Raw genomic sequence first — 26,350 nt, 5'->3', positions numbered from 1 at the left:
AACATCCCTGGGCTAAGAGCAGGGCTGGGCAGGTAGAAGGGCTTGAACGGGCTCTGAAATTGCCGTGCAACTTGCAGGGAGGGTAGAGACTTGGAGCTAGGCTGTAGGTCCTGCAGCAAAGGGAGCCTTGGCTGTCTGAGGTGGGGAGCAGGGAGCCGTGGGGTGGTGGGCTGGAGGGGTGCTGTGTCCTGGTGGCTGGTTTGTCCTGCCCCTGCAGGGAGATGTGCCCGATTGCTCCGTTGTGCTCCTTTCCTGCTCCTCTGGGAGGCTGGTCCCTGCAGGCTCTGGGGCTGTGGAAGAGCCTTGCTCCAGGGCGCGGGGGGAAGCTGCTGGGCTGGCTGGGCTGTGGAGGTTGGAAGCCCTCTGGAAATAAGCGTTGTGGGGGCGATGACAGGGTTCGTTTCAAGTGAAGTGAAATCACAGCTCGGAGAATTGGAACGAATAAGGCAGTTATTCTTAAGACCCGGTAAGAAACCACTGAAACCCAGCTTAATGCTGGATCATCCCCATTAGGTTTCTCCCTTGAAAAGGAGTTATTTCCAGCTCTAAATCCCAGCTCTTGCTGCAGCAGGTCCTCCTGTCCGTAGGGCAGTGCAGAGCTCTGGAGTTTCTTGCAAGGACAAAAGGAAACGGTAGCCTTGTTTCCTGAAGCCGTGGAGGGCCCGGCACCACAAACACGTGCAGTGCTGTCGCTGCCTTGGCAGTAAAGGAATGAAGTGATTGCCTTGCTTGCAGGGTGTGGGGAGCAGTCGAGGGGCAGGGAATGGCCATCTTTGCCTAGATGCTGTCTTGCTGTGTCCAGCAAGTGCACACAGCAGAGGTGATGTGGAGCACAGGGAAGCAGGAGGGAATATCATCCTGGATTTTACGTAGCTCTGAGCTAATTGCTCATGTGCCTTCGATGGTTTCCTGCTTTTTTCCTGCTGTGGCAGCCTGGAGTGCCTGTAGGGAGCCTGGAGTTTGGGTGTTAACAAGCGAAAATGAGGGCGTCCTTCTGCATGGAGAAATGCTCTTGGGCAGTGGGGTGATTTCCTGCCTGGAAGGAGCCGTTTTTGCCAGATAATCTTTGTAACGTGAGCCAGGCAAAGTAGCCTTGAGAAAGTATAGTTCTTAATCAGAGTCTTGAACTCTGTGCTGAGTTAGTTAGAAACATCATCAGGCTCCTTGCAGAGAGGGTGAGAAGTGCCAGTAGCGCCTGGTGCGTCTGTGTGGCTCGTGGGACTGCCCCCAGAGCAAAAGGCTGTTTTGGCTCAGGGTCTGTTTGTTGTGGGGTTTTACGTCTATGAATGGAGCCTAAATATGGTCTAATCATGAGTGAGGGTGGGGAGGCCCTGTGTTCTCCGCTTAGGAAGGATGCCAGAGGCTGGAGACACAGCTGTGTCCTTTGGGTGTGCCAGGAATGGCGAGGCCCTGGCACAGGTTGCCCTGAGAAGCTGTGGCTGCCCCATCCCCGGCAGTGTTCAAGGCCAGGTTGGACGGGGCTTGGAGCAACCTGCCCTAGTGGAAGGTGTCCCTGCCCATGGCAGGGGGTTGCAACTGGGTGAGTTTTAAGGGCCCTTCCCTGAGGTTGCGGGGTTCCAGGGTTCCATGGGTCCAGGGTTTTAAGGTTCTGGGGTTGTGGATTGTCCAACTGTTGCTTCTTCCAGGCGACCTCTGCGACATGGCCAGTGGCAAGACCCCCCGGCCCATGAGGTCCTCCAGAAGGGCGGATGGATTCCAGAGCAGAGTGGTAGCATCTCGTAATCCGAAGCTGGTCAGAGAGGCAGAAGAGTCTCTCACCACCAGGCAGAGGCTGGCCAGCCCTCGGGAGATGAGGCGGCCCCGGGCTACCCAGCTTCGGGACATGGGTGAAGTCTCCCATCAAAAGGTAGCCTTTCCCTGCTCTTCTCCTTGCCGTTTGATGTGACATTTGAAGAGGGCACGTGCTTGTGGCAGCCTTGCCTCCAGCTTACCCAAGCAGCTTGGTGATGAGGTCCTGTTGTCATTTCCAACTGGTGGTGGTGGAGTTCTTTGTGCTGGGGGAAAGGCAAAAAACACATTTCTCCAATGAGCCATTGAAGTTCCTGGTCTGCACAAAGGCGGTGGAACCTCTGCTGCAGTGGGTGGGTTTTGCTGGGCAGAGAAGAGTGGATGCGCTTTGCCTGGATCAGTGTTCTCTTAGATGGATGTTCAAAGCTGCTTTTCTTGCAGGACTGCTCAGTCTAACACACAGTCCAGGTGGGTGGATGACTGAGGTAGGCTGTTGAGCAGAAAGCTGCCAGCAAGAGACCTGATGTAGCACATCGGTTACGGGTTGCCCCAGGCAGCACAGGAGGTGGGAACACGTAAGACGGGCGCCCAAATAACTGGCAGTGCTACAGCTACTGGGCTCGGCCTGAGCGTGGCTTTTGTGGAGAAGCGGGAGAGCTGCCTGTGTCTCTCGCGTGACAACAGTGCAGCTGGGAGAGGGGAGAGCAAGCAGGGAGGAATTATCTCCAAGTACTGCCTCTGCTGGGTCAGCGTTTGGTCTTTGCGTGCATTTTTCAGAGCTGCTTCTGCAGCGGTGTTCAAGAAACGAGCAGTAAGAGAATACAGTGAAGCATCAACTTAAAGCTCGTGGGGAAAGGGGATACGAATTGCAGTCTAGCTCAAGTTGCCCCGTAATGCTGAGACTTCAGCTGAAACTTCATCCCCATCCAGCATTCACCTCATTTGTCTGTTTCCCACCTGCCCTGTTTCTTTCTTGTTGGCCTTTCCTCCCTGGTACTGGTGTCTTCCGACTGGTTTCTCGGGTCTGCATCAAAAAACCAAAAAGATATTTGGGATGCGTGGGACTCAGTCTCGCTGTCTCAGAGGGAAGTTCACCTGCAAATTGTTTCCTGTGGAGGCTCCTGGAAACTCCTGGGTTTTGCTTGCTCCCTGAGTGCTCGTGACTGTTCCAGCAAGCGTCTGGAGCTGAGGGAGCCCCTTAGCAGAGGGCTCTGCTGGAGGTGGGCGCTGCTTTGCCTTTTGGAGAAGGCAACCTGGAGAAAGAGCCTGCAAAAGAGCTTCTTAGCTTGAGGCTGCTCAACATGGTCCAGAAACGTTTTGTGAGCTGAGAGCGGAGGTGGGTGGGCTCCCATCTCCTAGTGTGAGCTGGGCAGATGCACTCACCAAGAGACTGTGTTTACTGGAGATCAGTGTGGGATCTTCATTCGTTAATCTTTCTCCCAGCAGCTGAAGCTCTCTCTGCTCTGTCTTGCATCTGCAGTTCTCAGCAGTTGGCCTGGACCAGAGGTTGTTCCAGCCTTTCCCATCCGAGGTGGTGTTTGAGAACTACGTTCCCCGCCAGTTCTACATAGCGGCGCTAGCTCTGAGGAACATCGACAGGGTAAGTGCTGGGCTGTGGAGGCTGAGCACTGGGCTGGAGGAGGAGAGCAGTGGAATTCACGTGGTGTGCAGCAGAGCAAGTTACCTGCTGCAGCGCAGCGCATCCAGAATAAAATGTCTCAGCAGCGTGATTCTGCAAGATGGGGGAAATGTTGCCATGCTGGGGATTCTGCCGCTGGTTTTGGCCGCGCACTGGTGGTAACTAAGCCAAAGGAGCTTTTTGAGCCAGCATGCTTCCCCTTGAAAGCCCTGGACTGATGGGAATGTCGAGGGCTGGGCAGTGCTTGCCTGCTGTCATGCTTTACCGCGAGTGTGCACCATGTCCCGGTGGCTCCTTGGTTAATCTTGGTTTCTGGCAGGGCATGTTTCCCTCTCTCAGCCTGTTGAGCCCCCTGTGTGCAACTCCGTGTCAAAGCACAGGGCTTGAGTTTTCTCCACTTTGTGCTGGAGTAAGTTGTAACTCCTGGCATTAGCACTCCAGGCTGGGTGTTTTGGAAGAGCAGGAGAAACAGGCTGGCTTAGCAGCAGCAGTTAAAGGGCTGGACTTGAGGTGCCACTTGAGTCTCCTGCTAAGCCTAATTCGGTTCTGCTCAGGTGTTTCTAAGCCAGCGTGGCTGTGCGTTCTCTTTGGAGAATCCCAGCACAGGCAGGGTAATGTGCTCCTGAAGGTCTCCAACTTGGAACGGGAAAGATTGTGATCCTGTTGAGATTTCCTACGAAAAATGAGCAGGGAGAAGTTGAGAAGTGGCAGCAATTTTGTTCTGCTCTGCTGTAGAGGGGGAAATGGAGACCTTTTGAATTTCAGCTGGGGAAACGTTTGCTCCAGTGAGGCATGTGCCAAGAGCAAGCTGGTGGGAAAAGACAGGAGGGAGGAAAGGGGCTGAGTTCAATGTCCTGTCGCGGAGCGCTTTCTTCCGCACAGGGATTCTCTTGGTACGTAAGAGGAAGTGTGCTGGAAGCAGAGAAAGGTGAGAAACAGGCGTAATTCAGGATCCGGTTGTGTAAGAAAGAGCAAGACGTGTGTGTGAGAGGAGGGCACAGCGGGGAGCTGGGGGGGAGGTGGAAGTGTGCAGGTGAATTAACGCCCTCCTCAAATCTCCCTGCTGGGAGAAACAAAGGAGGGGACAAAAGGAATGACACCGTCAGGGCTTAATGTAGGGGGAGGAACAGCAAGAGAAGTCAAAGTATCTCCTGAGATAACGGGTTTTACAGGGACGTGGTAGAGCATGGAAGACCCTTTGGCAAGGAAGGATGAAGGTATGGTCCCTCAGTTACTCCCAGAGAGTACTGTGTCATTCCTGGTGTAGCTTGGGCATACTGGGAAGTTGCAATGTGGGTACCTATGCCCAAGGGACACCACTGGTGTGGTTCACAGTGACTTTGGGCAATCTTTGCTGCAGGTGTGCCCTTTGCTTATTAAAATGGGCCTCTGTTTCTCTTTTCCTACTGCTCTGCTTCGTTGCCACTGTGCCTTTTGGCTTCAGCTGCTCCCTCATCCGTGCAGCTCCTCAGAATGTTTGCCTTTGCCAAGTACCAGCAAAGAGGCAAACAGTGAATTTGCTCTATTCGTGCTTCCCAAGTGGAAAACAACACCTGCATTGATGTTGGTGCCATTCCCAATAAAACGTAAGAGACTGGTAACAGCTGCAGCTTGGGATTTCTATGCCCTGTGAAGGGGAGGCAGTGTGTGAACTGTTGATTTTACCCAAAATGAATCAGTTGTGAAGCTGGTACAACCTCAGGCGTCAGAGAGCCCTGGTGTAAAAGGCAGATGAGCTCTAAGGAAAACCCTTCACAGAATCACAGAATCCCAAGAGTTGGAAGGGACCTAAAAAGATCATCTAGTCCAACCCCCCTGCAAGAGCAGGGTAACCTACAGTACATCACACAGGAACTTGTCCAGGCGGGCCTTGAATATCTCCAGTGTAGGAGACTCCACAACCCCCCTGGGCAACCTGTTCCAGTGCTCTGTCACTCTTACAGTAAAGAATTTCTTCCTGATGTTAACGTGGAACTATCACTGGATATCACTGAAAAAAGCCTAGCTCCATCATCCTGACACCTACCCTTTACATATTTGTAAACATTGATGAGGTCACCCCTCAGTCTCCTCTTTGGCAAGCTAAAGAGACCCAGCTCCCTCAGCCTCTCCTCATAAGGGAGATGTTCCACTCCCTTAATCATCTTTGTGGCTCTGCGCTGGACTCCTTCAAGCAATTCCCTGTCCTTCTTGAACAGAGGGGCCCAGAACTGGACGCAATATTCCAGATGCGGCCTCACCAATGCTGAGTAGAGGGGGAGGAGAACCTCTCTTGACCTACTAACCACTCCCTTTCTAATGCACCCTAAGATGCCATTTGCATATTTAAATGCACAAAGATAGAGATGCTAATCCCAAGAGAGTTCATTATGTTCTAATTTTGCTGGGTTTTGGTCATGTCCTGGAGAAAAGGAACATTGTGCTCTGTCTCACGAGTTTCCCACATTCCTCGGAATCCTACTGATGTATCCTGCGTGGTAGCTGAGGTTGTCTGCTCCCTAAAACTGCAGCTAGCAGCAATGTGTAACAGAGGCAAAGTGCAATCGAGCCCAATAGGTGCTCTGTATTCACTCCGATACGGAAGTGCTGCACTCTGTGCTTACTGCTCTTGCCTACTTGCTGTCGAATTGCTTTCCTGTCTTCAGGCTGCTCCTCAGCACCCTCAGAGGCATCCTGGGTGGCTCTTGCTGAAGATCTTTGCCACCTGGGCTCACGTGCCAAGGGACTTGGCGACCAGAACGTGTGGCTGCAGTGGGAAATGGGCTCCTGGAGCTTGCTGCCCCAGGGCATTGGTGGGAGCAAAGGGTGTTTAGAGCGTCCAGGGCTGCCTTGGCCATGGGTCACCAGGCTTGGGTCAGGGGTGCAGAATGAGCCTCCATTTTTTCCAAGGCTCGTCGTGTTCATCAGTGGAGCTGCCTGTCATTCAAAGTCTCCTTGTTATGCTTTCTGAGATGAGATTGGGTGCTGGGGCGTTGCTGCCTGTGTGCTAGAGAATGTCTGTTTGCTGTCTCCGTGCCTGTGGTATCCATCGTAGAGGCACGTTGGGTGTTCTCATCTCTGCACCAGCCTTTCCTTGTATTACGGATCTCCCTTGCTGCTTTGCAGCCCCCTTTAAATTCTCTTAGCCATCTGCCTCTTCCTGGGGTTGTTCTTTTGTCTTCCTGCGCTCGTCCTTTTGCTCTTGAGGTAAGCTTTTATTCTCAGGAAGCCCAGAGTGTCTGTGGTCTGCTTCTCTTGCTGGTCCACCGCCATGACTAGCACCGCAGCTTGACCACCCCGCTCCACCCTGGTGTGTCAGAAGTGACTTCCTTCCCTCCCTGTGTAACGCACGCTGGTTTGCCTTCAGATGATACATTCCCCCTCCAGAGGTATGACTGCATGGATGTGTGCAGGCAGAAGCAAGCATGTTCTTTGGGCTTGTTGAATACGCAGGTGGCTTGAGGTACTGCATCTCCTTCCTGCTGCCTTCAGAGCAGGGCGTGTTGTTCCTACTGTCTCTGTGCTGCAGCTGTGTAGCTCAGCAGAAGGGATTCAAGTCCACTCTCGTGTGTTACGTGCGTGTAGCTTCAGAGCTAAAAGTGTTTTGGAAAGGTGGTAAGGAAGGATGTCACATGGCCTGTCCTGGTCCCTTCTCATGTTTCCACAAGCGACAAAATCCTACTTGTGTCTTCCCTGCAGGTTCCTCGTCTGCTGAACGTCATCCTGGGGAACTCTCCTTACTTCGAGTTGATCAGCCCGAGTAATGAGGACTATAAGGTAGCACCGGGCATGTCTTCAACCTACCGCATCCTTTTCAGACCTGATGAGGACAAGGTGAGAGTGGAGGTCCCGAGAGATGGCGCCTTGAGGGGAAGGTGAACCTGCAGGGCTGGGTTCCAAAGCAGGCGTGTGGTGTGGGTTTTGAAGAAGTGGCCTGCGTTCAGTGGAGTTGCACTGGATCTAGACCTGGGGGAGACTCTTTCCTGGTGGTGAAGGTTGTGCTCCCATAGGCTGGAGGCTCTTGCCTGTTTCAGGCTGTTTTCCCCTTCAGTGGTGGAATATTTAACGTAACGTCTGTTGGCTTCAGGGCTGAGAGTCTGCTGCCTGTGCACGGCCTTTTCCTCATCTTCTGTTTGCTGCTTAAATGTAGTTCAATACTCTGGCCTACCCTCGGGCAGCATGCCTGTAGAAACTAAAGAGGATCTGCCCCATGGTCCCTGGCTGCCCCTGCTTGTGAAATAATCTGTAATGAAAGGCCATGAAGGTAAAAAGTGCATGTACATTACCGAATGCTACTGTGAGAGTCACAGAAACCAGCAGCTCTTCTTCTGCCATGGGCATGGTGCTAAAGGCACTGTGCTGAGATTGTTTCTCTCCCTGCAGGATTATTTCGACGAGCTTATCATCATCACAGAGAGGGAGAAGTTCTTTGTGCCTATCCGAGCCATAGGTGCCCGAGCCAGCCTGGACTTCCCTGAGCAGCTGAACTTCTCCGAGTGTCCAGTCAGGTTCAGCACCCAGAAAACTCTGCTGGTGCGCAACGTGGGGAAGCGGGAGGCTTGCTACAGCATCACCACTCTGAGGTAAAGGAGCTCATCCCTTGCGCAAAACGCTGTTGCGTGGTCATGGGCTTGTAAACTGTGAGAAAAAGGAGGCAGAGCATCTGAGGTGCTGGAGATGGGCAGGACACGTGGGGTTTGCCATTGCTTGCAGTGTTTTGAGAAAGCTCTGCAAGCAAGTTTTACACTGCAGTGGTGTCTGCAACGCAGCATCTTGCAGGTCTGATGTTGTTGGGTTGGAAGAGGCAAGGTAGGAAGGCAGCTTGACTGCTGAAGAAGGTGCTGTGTGGCAGAGGACAGTTCGAGGGGCTCAGGTCACGGATCCCAAACACAGCCTCAAGAAACAGGCAAGCAATGAGCTGGTGAGAGGCACCACCACAATAAATACCCAGTGAAGTCTAGCATCTATTTGCAAGGCGCTTGCCAACTACTCTACTGGGTAATAGAGCGTGTGTTGAGAGCTCCTTGACAAGGGTTTTAAGAGTTCCCGAACTTCGGCAATGAACTATTTCAGTCCCAAGTTGCAATAAAGAAATGGGAAGCATTAGGAAAGTTTTAAGTGAACTACACAAAAAAGCAGAATTCTGAGTAACTGGATTGCACGTGTGCAGAGGTGAAGAGCTGAGAACTGAGATCTGGGTGCAGAGTGTGGGGGGCTGGGGTCGTGTTATACCGCGGGATCTTCTGAGGTCTGGTTCTCTTTCAGCAGGGAGAGTCACCCGCTCTATTTCTGATCCTGGATGTTCTGGTTTTCTTGTACCGACTGTGGTTTGCTTGCTCCTTGCTTGCACAAGTGAGCTGAAGCGAACTAGACTGCAAACTTAACGGAGGGCCCGGGTCTCCCATACAGTCCTGATCTCTCTCTTTGTGTTGCAGCCCTTTCTCTGTGGATCCCTCCATTGGGACTCTTGGCGTTGGAGAAGCGATGGAAGTCACGGTGGAATTCCACCCACCAAAGACCGGTGTTTATACGAGTCCAATGATCGTTCACTATGACACAGGTAAGCGCGTGGAGCACCCTCCGTGTGTCCTTCGAACCAGAGCGGTGTCTGCGCTGTCTGTCATCATCTGGTGGCTTCATTGTCCTGTTGAATCCCTTCTGCAAGGTTCCTTCACGCTGAGTAGAGCAAAGCTCCCCTGCTGGCTGCCAGATATTCCTGTGCTGGAGTATTTCAGCCTGTAACAAGGCAGGCAGATCTTCCTGCGCACGGTGCACCGGGGGCGATGGCGAATATTCTGGGTGCTCCATTGCAGAAGAACTCACAGCAGGGAGCCTGACTGAAAAGGAGATGGCTTTTAACGTGCAAGAGAGCTCTCTGAAGAGCCTGCAACCTGTCCCCTAGAGCTCTCCTGACGGGTCATTGCTTTTCATCCCGATCTGTTGTGTTACAGTTCCTGGGAAGGCCTTTGAGGTAGAGACCCTCTTCTTGTGATGTGCTGCATGGGTACAGTTGGTGCTGTGCTGAGAGCTGGGCCATGCTGAGGACTTGTGACCAGGAGGAGCAGTAACTGTGGCAGCGGTAGCCATTAGGGTGCTCTGAGCTTTGCTGTAGCCTGGGAATGATTCTGTAGAAACCGCCTTGTTAGCAGCAGTTCTTTAGTGGTGAGGTTTATGAGCAAGCTGCTGCTAGGGCTGGCTGGAGTCAGTAATGTGAGGGCGCAATGATGCCTGAAGGTAGGTCGTGAGCACCACCTTGGAGAAACACTTTGAAATGGCTGTGCTGCTGTGCGTGTTGCTCTGGTGCTGGAAGTAAGTCTCCAGCCTTCCAGAGGACACTTACCCTAGTGAAGGGACTCACTTCTCCGGTGGTGAAGTGGTAACAGCAGCACGTTTGACAAGGAAGAATGTGCGGGCAGTGGTGAGGCACCTGGCTGTGACCGTAGCAGGAGCCAAAGAAGGAGTTGGCAGATGGATCCGAGGGCCCAGTAGCAGCCTGTTGAGTGCAGAGCTCAGCACCGAAGCTGCTCTGTAGTTTCCATTGTTGTTTCTGCCCTTCTCCATTTCATTTCAAATGCTCCCGCTTGGGTTCTGAGATCAGAGCTATGCCAAGTATTTCAGGACCAGGAGATGAGGATGACACGACACTGGGGGCATCTCCTGCCTGCAGGAGACCCTGGGCAAGGCATGGCTGAGGTGGCGCTCCTCAGTGTCACTGAGTGACTTGGATGTAGAATTCCCTGTGACCTGAGTGGGATGGCAGCCCAAAGGGCACCCGGGCACATCTGAAAAGATACATCTCCACGAACGTCCCCCAAAATAAGGTGCCTAAGGTGGTGCCAGGACATCCTCATGCTGTAGCATGTGCAGCTGTCAGGATATGCTAAGTGTCCTGATCCGGGGAACTGCTTATGCAGCTCAAAACTGCAGCTCTTTCTTCTGTTGCCTGCAGATTGCTCTGTTCCTTGTACTTCCGTCAGCAAGTGAGATGAGGCGAGACTTGCTTTTGCTTTGTTCCAGGTGAAGATGTTCACAAAAGCCTTTGTGGAACAGCCGTAAATGTCAACATCAGGCTTGACAAGAGCTCCTTGACAGTTGAGAAGACTTCTGTCACGCTGTCAAAGCTAAGCTCCCTGGTCATCCACAATCAGAGTGCCATCACGGCCCACTTCCAGTGGAAGCGTTTTGTTGATCAGGAAGAGGAGGAGCGGCAGAAGCTGAGGTTTGTTTGAGAGATTCGTCTCAGAAAGATAGATGCCCCAGGGGAAAACTAACACACGGTCTCAGAGGGCTGTTGGGGCTTTTGAACGGATTAGGGCACGTAAACCCATGCACAGCGTGGAGCTTAACCCTTGCCATTGCAGTCCCAGCCGTGCTACAGCTGAGGATGATGTTTTGGGGAGAGAAGGTTGAGTGCAATCACTGGATTGCCTGAGAGGGCAAACTCACGTTTGGGAGCGGCAAACTATTGAGTTCAGAGATCCGTGCACTACGGAGGGTCCATGAGGCTGAGGAAGGTGTCAGCACTCGGTACCTGGGACTGCACTGAGCAGTAGCACTGAAGAGCTGCAGGTGGCACAGCTATTGTGATACTCAAGCAGTTTCTTCTTTGATAAGCTGGCAGGCTCCTTTTCCAGTCACAGGCAGGGTAGAGTGCTTGGTTGGCCCAGAAGGTGGAGGCCGTCCTGCCGTAGGCTGGGGAATTGCCTTTCAGTGTCCTGGTTTCTGGCCCAACGAGGTGTTTCTCCCCTTCCTCATAGGCTGGGCAGATGTGGAGGGCTCTGCGGGGAAGGGAGGGCAGCCAGGACTTGGAAGTGCGTTTGGGCTTCAGCAACCTGTGTCGTCGTGGTGGTGAGAGATGGGGCAGGTTCTTCCAAGGGTGTCTCTGGCGAAGCTTTGAAATTGCCATTTCAGGCAGCAGAGAAACACTCACAGCCTGGGGGGATGAACTGGAAATGACACTTTAAAGCTTATGTGACTTGGGCAATCCTTGTGCGACTTTTCAGGCTCAGATGGGTGCAGATATACGGGAGTTAGTCTGAACCCAGAGCTGATCAGGAAACTGCCTTGAACTGCAGCACTTTTCAAGGGCTTTGAGCACATCAAGTTCAGCGTAATTAGGTCAGAAATGCCTCAAAGGCCAGAACTGGTTTTCCACTGTTGTCTGTTTTTAATGACACAGTGTGTGAGTTCTGTGCAAACGCACTGAGTTAAAAGAAAATCTCGTGAGCTTGCCTTGATTCTTCCCTGGACCATTTCTTTAGCATCTCTCCCCACCTGCCTGTCTCGGACTGGACCCTGGGTGATCCTCTGTCCCCTCAGAAGCCACCAGCTTTCCCCAGAGTTCACTTCAACCTGATTTTTTACGTATGAGACTTGCTGTCGTGCCAGTCTCTGTCCTTGACTCTGAGCACGACGCTTGGTTCCTCCTTACTCGTAGTTTTGGGGATGGTCCAAGGCCACCGTCCTGCTGTCAGAGAAGCTTTTGAGATCTCAGAGGAGAGAGGGCCTTTTCCTGAGAGGAGGCAGTGCAGGCGCCTGTGTTGGGATGTGACCCCAAAAGACATGGCCCATTAGAAGGTGTCCCTCCTGCAGCGCTTTTGGGGATGTGATTCTGGCCTGCTGACGGAGCTTGAGTTGAGGGCTGCTCATGCCAGTGTGTGGAAGCCCTCCTCATGCACAGCATGTGCGCGAGGCTCAGTGTGTGTGCAGCAAGTAACGTCCTTGCCTGTTTCCCTTCTCTTTGTGTTTGGATTTAGCTGGGTGATGATCATTCACACGGCGTTGCCTCGATTTGCTGCACATGGAGCTTTCCCCTGGTCCCCCAGTGCTGTCACCCGCTGGTTCTTCATGGCCAGGGGACTGGAGCGTGAAGGGGGGACAGCAGTGTGCCAGCAAGGAGCAACCGCTCTGCAGCAGTGCTCCCCTTTCATCTCCCGCTTGTGATCTTTAAACACTAGATTGATTTCTGCTGCAGCCGCCGATAAAGGGAGAGGTTAAGTGCATCACAGCTCTGCAGTGGAGGCCAAAACGAGGGAAAAGATGAGGTGGTTCAAGATTCCACGTAGGGTTTGCATTCAGAGATGCTGGTCCTGACTTCTTTACTAGGTGATGCTGGGCAGAGTCCCTTCGTCTCTTGGCACCTATGTTTTCATGCTCAGAAACCCATTTGTGTCACTGAAGTGATGGGATGCCCAAATCCGTTGCTTTGCTTTGGAAGTGCACCGGGATCCTCTGGTGGAAGGCAGTGCAGATACTGTCTCCTCACCCCTGTGGGTGCAAAAGGGAAGGGGAAAAGTGTGATGCTGGTAACGAGCAGCTGAAAGCCAGTTGCTTCTCCCCTCCCAATGCAGGAGGCTTTTTCTTGAGGGCTGCCAGCTTTAAGAAACCTCTTGTTAGCTCGTCAGTGAGGAGTAAAACTCCTTGCTGTGCTGGGAAGAACGGCAATAATGGGATCCATGTGGGAGCCTGTGTCTCAGGGTCAGCCCTGTGCTGAGCTGCTGCTCTTCCTCGCCGAGTGCTTTGCTGCTCGTGCACTGACACGACAGGCTTTGCAAATCTGCTGCTTATTCAATTATCTGCTTGGTTCGTCTCTCCCATGGCACAGGCTGCAGAGGCAGGAAGAGGACAAGCTGGTTGATGTTCCTGCGGAGCACGGGCTGGTCCCCCCTCTCAGAGAACACCCTTCCCTTCCCATCTGCAGCTCCCAGAACCAGGGGACAGAGGTGCAGGGAGGCTCCATGCCTTTCTGCAGTGATATTTTCACCATTGTGCCCATGGTAAGTGATGGCTGAGAACCTCCCTTCCTGCTGCTCCTCCTCCTTCTCATCTCTGAAGGAGGTCCCTTGGCAGATCCCACATCAGCTGCTTGATGTGCCAAGAGAGGAGACATCCGGTTTCTGGTGAGGCTAGGGGCACTTGTTGCAAAAAGCATTTCTGAACAGCGGCAAGAGCCGACCCCAGGCTGGGCTCTGCTGCAAGGGCTGTGAATTAAGGGCACGTCATGAGTGTCCTCACAGTGTTCAGAGGTATCAGTTATTCTCCGTAAGGACACATTCCCACGTAGCGCGCGGGGGTGAAGAAAGGACACTGGTGCACTGTTAGTTCACATACTGACCTGCAGAATGCAATGGTCCTGGGTGGAAAGGAGGCCAAATTGAGCCCAAGCACAGCAATCCCTTCCTAAAACCTGGATTTATACCACATCTGAGACTCCCTTCCAGTGTCGTCTGTGAGCCTGGACACGAGGCTGGCAGGTTTAAACGGGCTTTTTGAGTTCTACTGCAGATAGGCAGAGAAAACTGCTCACTTTCCTGGTGATGCCAGCAAAAACCCCATGGCCTTCAATCAGCCAGAGCCTGCCTTCTGAGTATTTGCATGGTCTTGAGATGAAGAATGGCTGCTGTCTGAGCAGCGCAGCATCCCTTCTCATCTTGGAGTAAACCCTGGAATAATCCCAACCTCTTCTTTCTTTTACAGTGGGTGAAAGTAGTTTATTTTTTCTATTTTGTTTTCCGAGGAAGGGGCTGCTGTTCTCTTCTTGGTTGCTCCTGCAGCCCATGGAAGGCTGAGAGGTGCCTTTCCTTAAACCAGTTGCAGGAAGTGAGAGCCTATAGAAACCAGGGATGCCTCCTGAAATGTGTGGCAGGGCTTCCTGGGACTGTGCACCAGTGCCAGGATCCTCTGCGAGAGCAGCAGAGAGTTGCAGAAACTGATAGCGTGGCCCAGACTTAAATCCGTGGGCAAGAGCTCAGTCTCTTCTGAGGGGAACAAAATGCCCCTTCCGGGTGCCAGTAAAGGCGAGGGACTTTGGAAGCTGCTGCTTCCAAGCTCTCCTATAAATGCTGTTGACAAGCGTTGCTTGCTCCTTGCTCTTTGCTGATGCTCTAAATAAAGGCTTCCAGGGCTGCAGTGGAAACAAGAATGTGATGTTTGAAGATAAATGGTTTGCTGTCACTTCTGTTTCAGGAGGGAGATGTCTTGCCCAATTCTTCCCTTGAAATCAGTGTGATCTTTCAGCCCAAAGAAGCCAGAGTCTACCAAGAGACAGTCTACTGTGACATCTCAGGTACAGCTCTTTCCTCCTGCTCCTGTTCCCACAGAGGAGGTAGAAACACTCTTCCAGCCCACTCGGACCTCATGTAGTTCTGGAGGGCTCAACAGGGCAGTGCTGGCACACGCCGCTGTCCCCGTGGTTCCCGGTGGTCTCCTGTCGGAGGCCAGGGCTCAGGATGCCTGGCTCTGCCTTCCTGATCCCAGAAGTGACCAAGCAGTGAAGGAATAAGCTTTCCCGCCATGGCTTTGCCAGCATTTGCAACACAGCTTTAGTGAAGGAGCACCAGGCCCCTGCAGACCAGTTACGTCCAAGATGAGTCTTTGTGGCGTGGCTCTCTCCTCCTTCTCGTGCTGCTCACTTTGTGTGCAGGGTAGGCTGGGATGGCAGTGAGAGCTCATCCAAAATTTGAGCCAGGATTCAGGCACCTTAGGCTGCTTCAGTGGCTGAGAGCAGCCTTCAGACTGAAGATCTTGTGCTCTGTCATCTCTAGCAAATGTAAGGGAAAGGACCCACCTTGGAGTTTAGCTGTAAGCCTTGAGGTCTCGGTTGCCTTTGCACCAAGGGATGTGCACGTTAGCAGTACATTTATGGCTTATGTGATCTGCTCAGTGAGAAGGCTGGTTTTCCATGACTGGAGAGAGCGCCTTCATCGGGGACTGGAGAGATAAGACAAGGGCTGATGGGTTCGAGCTTAAACAGGGGAGATTTAGTTTAGATGTACAGAAGAAATTCTTTCCTGTGAGAGTGGTGAGGCACTGGAAGAGGCTGCCCAAGGAAGTTGCTCCACCCGTGGCAATGTTCAAGTTCAGGCTGGACGGGACTTGAAGCAAGCTGCTCTAGTGGAAGGTGTCCCTGTCCATGGCAAGGGGTTGGAACTGGATGATCTTAAGGTCCTTTCCAACGCAAACCATTCTGTGGTTGTCTGAGACACCGGCCCAGGGGGTTGGTTAGAAATGAGAAAGCAGCCCCAAGGCGTATGTCCTGAGGGACGAGATGGGTCCCGTATCTTCTCCTGGAGCATCTAGAGCTGGTTCCATCCAGCCCAGGGACCGGCAGCAGCACTGAGACAACCTGGAAAGTGCCGGGTAGCAGAGGGAATTGCACTCACAGAGATTTCCCTCCACAGGCTGTGAGACCAGGCTGCCCCTGTGCATCAGCGGGGAAGGCGTCGGGCCCCAGGTCCAACTCAGCTGTGACCAGCTGAGCATCGGGGAGGTGACTGTTGGCTCAAGCCACAGCTACAGGGTGAGCAGGACGGGGCGCAGGGCATGGGGTGGATCCGGATGGCTCCCGGGCAGCAGCGAGCCTCGTGGAGCTGTGGGATGGGTCTGAATCAACTTGGTGGTGCTGAGCAGGCGCTTGGCACTGCAGGTCAAGTGGAGTGCTCTGTGTCAGGGGAATAAGCCCAGAGTGGCTCTGTTTGTGTGAAGTTATCCCCGCTTTGCATGGAAAAAAACCCCGAGGCAGAACTCGTCCTGTTGTATTTGGCAGCAGCGCTCAGCATCTTCTGCCTTTTACAGATGTTAATTGCTAAACTAGAAAAGAAGTGAGCCTTCTGTAAGCAAAGAGGATTCCTCATGTATTTCAATGTTGCCTTCTCGCTGCTGCTGCAGGTGTTCCTGCTCAACAGAGGAGTTACTGAGACGCCCTTCAGCGTGGTCTCTCCGGAGAGAGCTCTGGGCTCCTGCTTCACCTTTGGCCCCCGGGAGGGCATGCTTTTGCCTTTTGATCATCAGGCCATCTGGATCTCCTTCAATGCCAGTGTCGTGGGGCAGTTCACAGAGGAATTCCAGTTCAATGTGAAGGGATCCCCTGAGCCTCTGACGCTGACTGTGAGGTGAGGAGGGTTCTAGGAGCTTGGTGGCCACATTTGTAGCTCTCTCTGGGTAGTCATCTCCCACCTGCCTCATTTGCTGATGGAGCAGAGAAAGAAAAGGCTTGTCTGAGGTCTTGATCTTGGCTCTCATCCTGGCATCCCCACACTAGGAGCCCACACTAACCTTGACTCCAGTTTGACGCTGACTCCTTGCGACCGCAGCAGCAAATGAAGTGGAATTCTCAGCAAGAGGGAGCCATGGAATAGGTTGGGTTGAACACACCAGTTGCTGTGGTCCTTGATTTTGAGCTGAGAGGCAGAGCTGGCATTGGTTGGCATCAACCATGAAATAAATTAATGGGTGCTGTGCAGCTTCACGTGGTGATTCAGGTGGATGTTGGTGAGTCCTGGAGTTTGGAGCCTTCAAGTCTGCTGAATTTAAGGGCGGGTGAGGAGATGCGGTGTGTTCAGGTTCCGTTATGCCTGCAACTACTTGAAAGGAGGATGGAGCCAGGAGGTGGCTGGTCTCTTTTCCCAAGTAACAAGGGAAAGGACAAGAGGAAACGGCCTCAGTGTGTGCAGGGCAGATTTAGACTTGATGTTAGGAACAGTTTCTCCCCGAAAGGGTGGTCAGGCATTAGAAGAGGCTGCCCCGGGCAGTGGTGGAGTCACCATCCCTGGAAGTGTTCCCAAACCGTGTAGACGAGGCCCTTAGTGACATGGATTAGTGGTGGGCTTGGCAGCACTGGGGTGACAGTTGGACTTGATGATCTTAAAGGTCTTTTCCAGCGTAGATGATTTGACGATTCTGTGTTGGGTGGTTTAAGACGTGTTGCTCTTGGATGGGTCAGCTGGTGCCCTGGTGGTTGGCTGATGTTTTCCTCCAAGATTCAACTGTCCGCTCTGTTGAGCTGTTGCGGCTCTTGTCAAGGGATGTTTGGGGCTCCCCCGGCTTCGTGTCTCAAAGTCCTGCCCCCATAACGCTTGCGTGGATCAAGATCTTCTGAGCAAGGTGTTCCTGTACTCCATGGGAAGAGCGGTTCCAGCTAAGAAATGCCAAAGCAGGAAAGCTGTGGCTGGGAAGGGTAGTTACATTGAGTGTGCTTTACTGGGGACACCCCTGTGTCCAACACATTACAGATGGGGAAACTGAGGCACGCAGCCATCACTTGTTTGGTGTCCTTCCTCAGGCCATCAACAACTTGGGGGCATACCCTGCATGACACTGTGCCCCAAGCCCCACAAGCAGCTATGGGCTGCTGACCGCTTTGCTTTGGCTGCCTCCCGTCCACCTGGATGCTGTGCTGAGCATGAGGGTGAGGGCTTGATTTGAAACCCCCTGAGGTTCTCAGGCCGGCTTTTACCCACCGGAACGGTAAGGAAAGCTGAAGGCTTTGCAGTTCTCTTTAACCGAGGCCATGTCTCCTCTGCCTTTGTCCTCACAGTGGCTGTGTCACTGGGCCGGCGTTTCATTTCAATGTATCGTCCCTCCGCTTCGGTGAAGTCTCCTTTGGTGAGTGTGCCCTGGGCTTGGGCTGCAGGGTGGGAGGTCTGAGCCTTACCCAGATGGAGCACTTGTCCAGGACAGCATTGTCACTTGTGTTCCTCCATAGCCACCTTCAGCATGTCAAAACCAGGACTGCCAGCTGCTAGGCAGTATTTTGCCATCATGAGATCAAACAGAACCAGACAGAATGGCACAGAGCCAATTGAATGGTTCAAATAGAACGGAAGGAGTAGAAAGTCAGTGTTCTCTGGTGTCCCTCACAGTCAGTCCAGCCCCAATCTGCCAGTCCTCAGCAACAGAATGACTGTGAAAGTCTTTCTTGTCCGCGGCCAACTGGAGAAGGGAGTTGAAGGCAAGTTGTAGGTGCCCTGGGTGAATTTTGCTGTTGTGAGGCAAGGGCACCATTTACCCACCTGACCGTTAGCGTGAGAAATCAATTAGTGCTGTGAGGCCAACTCGTTGTCAGCTCCCAGGTAACATGGCCAAGCAGTAGCTCCGCATTGGGCGCCCATGTCTTCAGACATGGGCTCCTCCTTCCCCACCAAAAGCCCAGCTCTGCTGACAGAGCTGGCGGCTGTGCACCCAGGGCTTCTCCACTGAGATGCAGATTCTGGTTCTCCACCTCAGTCTCGCAAAGGACTTCTCACTGAGATGGTCTCAAGTTTAAACGTGAACTCAACCCCCCAGATCAGCTGCGATTGTCTCAGTGGCTTCCATTATGGAAAGCAAGTACCAAAGCTGAAGCCATGTCAGCCTTTGTGGGGTAATGAAAGGCGGTGTGCAGCATGGCCGTTTGTCCCCGCTCCTTCGGGAGGGTGAGACACAGGTCCTGCTTGTTCTTGAGCAAGCATCAGGTTTGCCTCCAGTGAAGTGGGCCGTGAGCTGCCACAGGCTCGGTCTCGATTGTCCCAAACCAGGAGATGCACCGAGGTTCCTGTCTGGAGAAGCTGCTTCAGAGTGCTCTGCATCATGCTGTGGCTGCCAATTTCATCTTTCCTTTCCTTTCCTGGATCATCTCTTCGATGGCAGCATACTGCTTTTATCTCTCGAAAACTGTGGGAGTGTTTGTGGAGTTCACAGGGACTTTTCTGGACTGACTTTTGAGAGTAAATGTTCTGGATGCACCGTCACGGTTGAGAAGGAATTGGTGCTGGTCTGGGGGAGGTGAGAGCTCCTCACAGTTAGAGACACCTGTGTCAGAGTGGCATTTCTGTGTGACAAGCGTAAAAGGGACCGTAATTGACAACGACTTCCCCACAGAGCTTCTCAATCAGCTGTAATTGCCATTGAAAGGAGGCAAACTCCAAGCGCAGTTTTATCAGCGCAGGATGTCCACCCCAGGAATCACGGGATAATAAACTCCTGTTGTGTCCTTTTCCCAGGCTTTCCTCGCACCCTGTGCTGCCGCCTCACTAACACTTCCTCGGTGCCCTTCAACTTCAACCTTCGCATTCCTGGGGACGGCTCGGGAGCACCCAGCGTGACCAGTTTTGCTCAGGTGTCAGACAGCACTGGTCCGTCGTGGAGAAAGCGAGCCCCAGGTGCCAAGAAGCCAGCTGAATTTACTATCAGGCCCTGCACAGGGACCATCTGTGCCAAGGGACACTTGGATATCCAGGTACGCAGCCCTGTGTGCTTCAGAGGTGGAGCTGGAGCTTCGGTGGCGTTGAGGGGGCTTTAGCACTGCTGGCTCTGAGCATCCTGCGAGTGAGAGTTGGGCACTAGTGTTGGGCTCTACATCTGCCCTGGCAACGCAAAGCGCATTCGGTAATTCAGGTATTGTCCAAAGACTTCTGTTACTGCCAGAGACTGTGCCCTACACATGAACCAGCAGAAGAATTAAAGGCAAACATCACAGAATCCTAGCCTGTTTTGGGTTGGAAGGGACCTTACAGCTCATCCAGTTCCAGCCCCCTGCCATGGGCAGGGACACCTTCCACCAGACGAGGCTGCTCCAAGCCACATCCAAACTGGCCCTGAACACCGCCAGGGATGGGGCAGCCGCAGCTTCTTTGGGCAACCGGTGCCAGGGCCTCAGCACCCGCACAAGGAAGAACTTCTTCCTGATACCTCATCTTCCTCATATCTACTAAATCCTCCCTTTCCTTGCTGTGGAAGGAGATGTGGAGGGCACTGCATATGGCCGATAGGTTTTGGGAGTGATGAAGTATTTGATGCTCTTGTCTTCCAGGTCACCCTGTGCTCCAACACCGTGAAGAGATACAAGCTGGCCCTGGTGGTTGATGTGGATGGTGTTGGCAGAGAGGTGTTATCACTGCCCGTCAGAGCCAGGTACCAACGCTTCCCTTGCAGCCCCTCTTCTTTCCCTATGCATCTGCCAGAAGCAAGTGGTGCTGCCTTGCGTAGAGCTGGCTGGCTCCAGCTCCAAATGAGGAGCATTGCTCAATGAGCTAGTTCTGCCCAGCTAGACAGGAGAACAGCAGCGCATGGAAAGCAGTCCATGATGAGCAGCACTTGTGCTCAGCCACAGGCACGGCCCAGGGCCTTCTCCTACAGGAAACTGTGATTATATTCCTTATCGGCCTGCTCTGGGGGCTTGAGGTGTAATGTTTCCAAAGGGCCGCCTCTCCTCCTTCCTGCAAGTGCTGGACTTGTGCTGGGTTGTGGCCAGAATCCAGGACTGGTTTGGGCCACAGCAAGCAGCTGCTGCAAGCTGTTGTCTGCCTCAGTTAAGGAGGGGCCGTGCAGACGGGCAAGGGGCTTAGGGCAAGACTGGTGAGGGAAAAGTAAAGGCGAGATCTTGTGACAAAGTAGTCCTTGGTGTGGAAGGTGAGCTCAGGTTTTTGTGCTTCCGTCTGGCTCTGCTGAGCATTGATGTTCTCGGAGTTAAGCTCAAAGTTGTTCTTGCTTCAGCCACATTCAGGCCTGTTGTGCTGCGGTGGGCGTCAGTTCAACGGCAAGAGGGATGCATTTCACCGGTGCTGTTCCCTCTCCCGGGCAGAGTTGTGCAGTCAGTGCCTGGGCTGCAGTTGTGTAGAACAAGTGCAAATGGGAGCAGCTGGCGTGTGGACCCGTGGGGAAAGGACCAAGGCAGCCACAGGGCCTGGGAGAGGGTTATCGCTCGCGGTGCAGGGCAGGTGGTGGCCTGCACCCTGCGTTGCTGGGGTAAAGGGCTGGATTTCAGGCAGGGACACAGCGGTGTTTTCCCTGAGACACTGGAGTCTGGTGTTCCTGGAGCCTTGGCGAGCGCTGCTCCTCGGTGGGAAAGCTCCCTCAGAGCTCACACCTCGCTGGGGCCATTGAGAGGGTCCTTGCGAGCCTCCTGGGGCAAAGGAGGGGCAAAGCTGACCTGGGACAGGGCACCGTGCTCTGCCTGGGCACTGAGCAGCTTTTGTGATGCTGAGACTCAGGGTCTGCCCCTCTTTTGCAAGAGGTTGTTGGGTAAAAAGAAGTTGAAGGCTGTTTCTCACTGTAGGTGTATCAAATGTCTATTTGACGGTGACAAATGGGTCGTGCTCCATTTGGTGCTCATTGAGAAGTAAACAAGTAAGCAACGCTGTGTCAGAATCTAATTCCCTTTTGCTCATCTCTCTGCCTAGATGTGTAATTCCCCCGCTGCGAGTGCTCCACCCGGCTCTGACCTTTGGACGATGCTCTCTCAAAGTCCCTTACCAGCAGATGCTGACCCTTGTGAACGACAGCAACCTTCCAGGCTGCTACTGGGCTCTTCCTCAGGTTTGGCATCGCATCCGCCTCCTGCCTCCAATGTCACCTAGGGGTTTGTTAGGGAAAAACCGGGTTTGGTTAAGATGTTGCTGGTTTGTATTCAACCCTAAAGGTTTGCTGGGAACAGGAAGCTACCTGAATATCAACTCCAGGAAGCAGCTTAAACTCTCCAGGAAGCAGATTATATTCTAGTCTTCGGGATGCTTTCAATGCGGGAGAACTTGTAGGGTTGTGAAAAGCTGCTGCAAGGAGGCTGCCAGCACGGGACGGGGGGTTGTGGAGGCAGCAGCTGTTGGCCCCCCTCAGGATGCTGAACCCATACATGTCTTGCATCTTGAGTTGTGCCTTTCTGCTTTCTCCTAGGCATTTTTAGACACGTGTGTGAGTTGCCGTTGTGGTAGATGTTAAAGAGTTGAAAGTTTCCTCAAAGGTCAGTCTGAAGCCGTGTTTGGTTCTGTCCCTTATAGGAGAACAAGGATGCTGCTGCTGTGTGGTACTCCAGCCCTGAGCCCCGTGGGATTATCCAGCCTCACAGCTCGGTGGAGATCCCGTTCACACTGGAAGTCCAGGTGACGGGAAAGCAGGACACCGTTGCTCGTGTTGCGGTGTTTGGGAGTAAAGAATCCCCACTGGTGAGTGCTGGGGCAGACGTGTGCCTTTGTGCCTCTCATCTTGGTGGGATGTAGAGCGTACAGGGGTTCTTCCAGGGAAAATGATCTATGGCTGTTGTCTACAAGGAAAGAAGGCATTCGTGGCATAAGCAACACTAATGCCTGGAGAAGACATGGGACTGAGTGACCCTGTGCCCGGTCAATCCATCCTCAAGGCGCTGCGCTCGTGCTCGGCTGCTGCTCGCAGCCCGCAAATGCTGGTCAAAACCTGGCTGGGTGTTGCCTGCACAAATGGGAGTTTCTGGGTGTCATTTCCTCTAGGTCTGCCATATGGCTTGAGTGCACCTTCGGGAGCTGGTAGCCACATCCAAGCTGGCCTTGAACAGTGCCACGGATGGGGCAGCCATAGCTCCTCTGGGCAGCCTGTGCCAGAGCCTCACCACCCCTCACAGGGAAGAGCTTCTTCCCAGGATCCCGTATTGATCACCACCCCCCCCCCCCCCCCCCGTCAATTTAGAGCCGTCCTTCCCTGTTCTGTCCCCGCAGGCCCTTATCCAAAGCCCCTCTCAAGGTTTCTTGTTGGCCCCTTTAGGCACTGGAAGGTGCTTTAAGGTCTCCCCAGAGCCCTCCCTTCTTCAGGCTCTACAAGCCTGGTTAAGGCTTGGGGTGTCTGGAGCTGGGGAAATCCCGCCAGACTGGATAAATTCTCATTGGTTTTAGTGATGTGAGAAGGGGGTTTAGCAAAAGGATCCACATTCCTCCTCCGCTAGTTTGTGCCCCTTCTGCAGGAACAAACTTTTGGGTCTCAGGCTGTCAGCAGAAAAAAATACTGCTCGAATGATGCAATTAATAATGAATGTCTTGGTGCAATAAAGAAGTAATACCAGGAATGCACACAAGCACAAATGAGAGGCAACTAACTTGCATGATCTCTGCTGAGAAGAGCTTTGCTTCCAGCCTCTACTGGTTTTCACAGGAGAAGCTTTGGGAAGGTTGAAGAAGTTCCTGTGCAGTGTGGCTGTGCAGCCGCAGCAGTCAGGGAGGGTGGTTTATGGCATGATGGAGCAGTACAAGGAGCAGGCGTAGGCACAGAGTAGCGGAAGGAGAGCTGAGAGCATGGAGGAGGTGTGAAAAGCATGTGTGGGAGATGGGGGTTCTGTATCCCCTCATAATGGGATCTTGTGGCTTTCAGATCCGCAGGGACCACTCCAGGTGCCACCTTTGCTCCAGCCTTCCTGTTTCAGCCTCACAACCCTGACAGCTTCAAACAGTCAGAATTCCCTCAGCCTACGAGCACCCTTAGAGCTGTCCAGTCATTCTAAACCTTCCCTGTTGTTTTTTTCTCTTTCCTGCCTGCCTCCTGGAGCAGGAAATCCATTTATTGAGCACTGGAGAAGGACCAGTTGTCCACGTGCACCCAAGTGAGATAAATTTTGGCAGCATCCAAGTTCTACAAGATGCTTCCCGGACTCTCCACCTCTCCAATCAGTCTGTCATCCCTGCATCCTTCTCGGCAAAGATGGTAAGTGTCGCTGGGGCTGTTTTCCAGAGCAAGTGAGTGGCCCATAGCAGCCTGTGACTGGAGCACTTATTTCTATGCAACATTTCCATGTCACTGAGATGTGTCTGAGAGAGAAAGCCAGATGGTCCATCCGAGTGCAGCAAGAGGAGCCTGGCTCCGGGGGCACTTGTAGCTGGGGCACCCGTCAGTAAAACAGAGTTTGCAGAGATGTTTGAGCAGAAAGGAGTTCATTTCTGCAAGTTCTCCCTTTATTTTGTGGAAGGTGTTTAGCTGTGAGAGTCTTTGTTTTTGGAACTGAGAGGTCTGTCCTCAAGGCGCTTACGGTGAAGTGGGTTTCACACCTCCTCAGGGGTCAAACCAGCTGGGTTGTTGCCCAGAAGCAGACTTGTAAGGGTTGTGTACCTGCAGAGCCTGTGTGCTCTGTAACATTGTAGAGCATGTGGCTGCAGAAAGAGGCTGTTTAATTCCTGGAGGCGGCACGGTGGAACAGGCTGCGGAGCAGAAGGAGGTTGTGGGGTCTTCTGACAGGGGCTGATGCAGCCAGGAAGGGCTCGTGTGCTGGGTCTGGGGGGTGCTCCCCACCGGAGGGGCGTCTGTGAGGGGCTTGAGAGGAGGTTTGTTCTTCTGCAGGCTGGGTTGTTGAAGTTCTGGAGCCGCTTCACGCAGGCCTGTGGCTGGGGACTTGGTTGTGTCTGCGCATGAGGCATCCAGCAGGGTGTGAGAGCACAGGCTCAGCCCCCTGGGCAAGGAGGAGGGGGCTGAATTTCCCTCCTGCTGCTTTTCCAGGCGTTTGGGGGTTAAATAGAACCTCAAAGTGGGGGATTCGCAGGCAGCTTGCTTTGTCCGCACCATAAAAATCTGCTTTTGACCTCTGCAAAGAGCAAGCACCCCAGTGCCCTCAGCAGCTGCCTCCTTCAGTGCCCTTTCTTACTTGCTGGTAAGCAAAGCAATTGTTACTCTGCTCGTCAGGGGAAAGCAAACATGTCCTGTTGCGCTGTGCCTATTGGCAACTGAATTACAGAGGGTTAGAAGTCTTCAAGACAGCTGTGCTTCTAGAAGCAAGCTGAGAGCTTTTCCCAAAGGCAAAGCAGGAGCAGTTTGGTTCTTAAATGTTGTGCTTGGCAGCAGCTGGGCAAGCCGTAGCCGTGCCCTGGAGAGCCGCGATGCGCAGAGTGGTGTCCCTGGCCTCCCCAGCCTGGCAGGGAGGGCAGATGCGATCATGGAGGGGTGAGCTGTGGACAGGGAGCACAAATGGAGACAAGCTCTGCCCCTTGATCCCGTAAAACATCCCGTTGACGGTGCTCGGGGCAGAGGCTAAACCACAGTGGTCCCCGTGCTTGTGCTGAGGAGATGCTGATGCTGAGGAGGCAGGAGGAGGCCGGTTGTTGGCGGGAGCATGTAGCCAGCCTCAGGCTCTGATCTCCGCCTCCTGCAGGGCTCGGGGTGCTTTTGGGCTCTTTCCTGCCACTGGCTGTTTGTGTGGATAAGGAGCAGCTTTGAAATGAAGAACAGAGGGTCCCCCCCACCGGGAATGCTGAACCACCTGGGACAAGGCTCTGCAGCCAGCTGGTGCAGGACGGGGTTTATTTCCCCTTCATGAGCAGCCCTACGAGGACAGTGACTCAGCCTGACTGAGAATGGGAATGCTGTTGTTAGAGCTACGGGAATGGGAATGCTGTTGTTAGAGCTACGGCTCTCGCTAGAGCTACGGCTTGATCAAGTGCAGCTGCATTTGTAACGTGGAGTTCTGCTTCCTCTGCCTCTTGTGCAAGGCCAGAGTGACCAGATCACTTCAGTGACTCATCTGTAAACAGATTCAAGAGAGCTGATTGTGGTGTCTCCTCAGTCATCCCTTGGGGCAGCTATCCGTCCCTTCCTCCCTCTCTCCTTCCCTCCCTCCATCCGTCAGCTGCACACTGGTGTCCATTGTAACCAGATTGTGGAAGCTTTCATTCACGATGGACGTCTGTGCTGGGATAAGATTCTGATTATCGTGGTGAACTTCTGAAGTGGTGGATCCCAGCCCTTACTGGTTACTCAGGAGCTCTGATGCCCAATAGTACAAGAAGCTGCTATAGGGTCAGAAATAGCCACTGTCTTTGTGCATGCAGTGCATGCAGCTACGGCATCATTTTGCGGCGCACTCAAGGATAAGCAAGTAGCAGAGATGTTATCAGAGGTTGGGTATTTGTCTTGAAAGTGGGGGTATTTTGTAGCGTGGCTCCAAGAGGTTTCTTGTCTCTGAGACACAGGCTGGATTGGGGGCAGGCAGAAGCTGACCTAGAAACCCAAGGGAATGTGTCTCGGCAGAGCCTTGTGGCCCTGGCAGGTCTCCTGTTCAGCAGTGCACGGTGCTGCCCCTTGGAGCCAGAGCAGATGCTGACTGAAAGAATGAGGAGAGGATGCAAATCGTCCTCCCCTGGCCTGGGCTGTTGGCGTGGGCTGTTGGCCTGGGCGGGCCCAGCAGGGCTGTGCTGGGTCACGCCAGGGAGTTGAAGGTCTGGCTCCGTCGAGACCCCCATCCTCATTCCTCAGGAATAGTTTCTGGGGTACAATTTTCTGGCGGGCTTGTTGCCAAGCTTTGATAAATGAGCTTTGTCAGGGAGCAGACTCTCAGATTCACGTTTGGAGCGGAGCTCTCAGGGCTCCTTTCCAAGCGAGCTGCCCTGTGTCAGCACGAGCCAGAGAAGCTGTGCATGAATGTCAGTGGAATCTTCACACCCACTGGCTCGGTGTGAACGTGTTGCCTGGGCAGGCCTTGGCTGGTGGCAGCCAGGTCCGTGGTTT

General features: G+C 53.3%; 1 protein-coding gene across 1 annotated transcript in view; it reads left to right on the top strand.

The window, feature by feature from the left end:
• Nucleotides 1-26,350, top strand: part of LOC136005853 (hydrocephalus-inducing protein-like) — a 106,912-nt gene that overhangs the window by 67,104 nt on the left and 13,458 nt on the right. Inside the window, exons 47-49 of the mRNA XM_065663746.1 lie at nucleotides 8,803-8,927; nucleotides 21,369-21,439; nucleotides 21,898-22,062. Of these exons, the coding sequence (XP_065519818.1) occupies nucleotides 8,803-8,927; nucleotides 21,369-21,439; nucleotides 21,898-22,062 (361 nt within the window). The remainder of the gene's footprint in view (nucleotides 1-8,802; nucleotides 8,928-21,368; nucleotides 21,440-21,897; nucleotides 22,063-26,350) is intronic.

Source organism: Lathamus discolor, chromosome Z, assembly GCF_037157495.1.
Source record: "Lathamus discolor isolate bLatDis1 chromosome Z, bLatDis1.hap1, whole genome shotgun sequence".
NCBI classification, from domain to species: Eukaryota; Metazoa; Chordata; class Aves; order Psittaciformes; family Psittacidae; genus Lathamus; species Lathamus discolor.
Note: the sequence above shows the minus strand (reverse complement) of the source record. Positions and strands in the feature narration are given on the sequence as shown.